The 2,085-nt window shown below is 45.8% G+C and overlaps 1 protein-coding gene across 1 annotated transcript; it reads left to right on the top strand.

Annotated features, from left to right (window-relative positions):
- Positions 1-263: 263 nt before the first annotated feature.
- LOC131246778 (uncharacterized) lies at positions 264-1,268 on the top strand. Its single transcript, XM_058247178.1, has one exon. It carries the CDS (start codon positions 311-313, stop codon positions 1,103-1,105), a length of 795 nt encoding a protein of 264 aa, XP_058103161.1. The 5' UTR covers positions 264-310; the 3' UTR covers positions 1,106-1,268.
- The last annotated feature ends 817 nt before the right edge of the window (positions 1,269-2,085 follow it).

Below are 2,085 nucleotides of genomic sequence, written 5' to 3'. Positions count from 1 at the left end.
TACCATCCGTTGCACGGTTAAGAAGACGAGCATAGGCGGTCCACATTCAAACTTAAACATTCCCTGGTATTAGTCGCTGGGATCTCTTATTCACTCACATCTTTGAGGTGTACTTCATCCAAGGTGGGACCCACCGTACTGACGGACTAGATAACTAACCCATGCACCCACTCATTAGAGACCCAAAAACCAGAGTATAATATTTAAATCCTCGAGCCACGTATCATATAAATCCGTATGTAATAAAACCTCATCTCTTCCCGTCTCTCTTTCTCTCTGAAAAAACGAAAAAGAGAAAAAAAAGGAAAAGATGAAGAACCTCTACGCCAAAAGCAAAGGAAAAATCCATCCATCTCCTTCATCTTCATCATCGTCATCGTCATCGTCTTCTTCGTCTCCTCTCTCCATCCTTGCTCTCCTTCCTCCCGCCATTTTGACCATCGTCTCTCTCCTATCTCTCTCAGACCGCGAAGTAGTGGCCTATCTCATCCTCCGCTCCCTCCAAAACCCTCCCTCTTTCAAGTCCAAAACCTCCACCACCAAATGCAAGAAACCCATCTTCGACTGCGGCTGCTTCGACTGCTACACCTCGTTTTGGATCCGCTGGGACTCTTCCCCCAACCGCGAGCTCATCCACCAAGCCATCGAAGCATTTGAAGATCATCTCAACGACCTCTCCAACAAAACCCACAAAGCCAAACCCCGGAAACGTCGCGTTTCGGCAGAAAAATCCAATAAAACAGGCTCTCCCGTACCCCAGGAAGCTTTACAAGGTCATCTCGCCAGCCACGTCGAGTGTTCGAAGAAAACCCAGAAAGGAAAGCGCAAGAACCACCGCGTTTCGGCCGAAAAAGCGGAGTCGGGCGGTGTTTCGGATGCGGAACCCGAAATATTAGAAGCGGAATGTAACGGTGCTGCTGCTGATGCCGGAGCTGATGAGGTGGTGAACGGAGAAGGGGAGGTCACCGGAAACCGGCTAGAGGCGGTTGTGTCCGTACAACAGTTACCGGGAGGCAACAACCGGGGTTTGGTGAGGAAGGTCTGGCCGGACGTGTTGGGAATATTTAATTCGCGTTTATGGAGCCTTTGGGGTCCGAATGTATGAAAAAAAAGGGGGTAGAAGGAGAATATGGTATCTGGTGGTGTAGGTTTTATTCGTACGCCATATTATATATATATATATTCCATCTTTTTCTTTTTTATTTTGCCATTTTATGGCATTTTTGTTTTTTGTGAAATTAGGAGAAGGGAAGAACTGATATTGGGCCCTTGTATTTTTGATGCATGCGCCTATGTTTTTTTTTTTTATCTTTCGACATTTTGTACAAAATAGTGGACGTTTATACTGTTCCAATACCAAAAAGTAGAGAACTGGGGTGTATGTATAAAAAATGTGGTGTGGTGTGGTGTGTCATTTCACTGAGGTCTGGTGTGGACTGGAATCCTCTGCAACACACCCAGGTTTGTGGGGTCCGCATGTCGTCATGTGAATCCGCCCCGTCAGTCAGGCTGTACACCCTTGATTCTATACCTGATGTGAACAATCAGCAATCAGCTAGATACACAGACTCCAGCGGGCCACATCATGGAGGTCTGTGTGGAAAATCATGGAGCTGTTAATCAGGTGCAGGTCAGGTTTCTTAGGGATGATGTTTTGAATGTACGGTGAAAGTTATGGCTTTCACATGATGGACGGAGTGGATTTACTTATAAAACATGGTGGGCCCGACAATCCGGTCCGAGGGAGACGGTTGCGTATGGGATGTGAAATGTCACGTCTTTGAAGGTGTGAGAACGGTAGTGCCACCAAATGTGTTTATTTTTCTTGCTTTTATGCCCTCTTTTTTTAAATTTTAAGCTATGATTTTATATATACAACCATTGGTTTTGGATTAGAACCGTTGAGCTGGTGGACCGCATAGTTGACTATTGATGCCCATAAAATCCCTTCGTTATTGTGCTTACGCAAGTATGTTTAAGAAAGTGTTTTTTCTGTGCCCATGGTTCTCTATAAATCCATGCCTTCTGCACGCCGTCCATCAGGTGGGTCCCACTGTTTGGGTGTCCTTGCCCAAAAATCAACGT

This window comes from Magnolia sinica, chromosome 5, assembly GCF_029962835.1.
Source record: "Magnolia sinica isolate HGM2019 chromosome 5, MsV1, whole genome shotgun sequence".
NCBI lineage: Eukaryota > Viridiplantae > Streptophyta > Magnoliopsida > Magnoliales > Magnoliaceae > Magnolia > Magnolia sinica.
The sequence above is the reverse complement of the archived record's forward strand: the minus strand, read 5'-3'. Positions and strand labels throughout refer to the sequence as shown.

Bases quoted from the DNA above. Each gene is read 5' to 3' on its own strand.
- LOC131246778 (XM_058247178.1), top strand. From the start codon at position 311: ATGAAGAACCTCTACGCCAAAAGCAAAGGAAAAATCCATCCATCTCCT.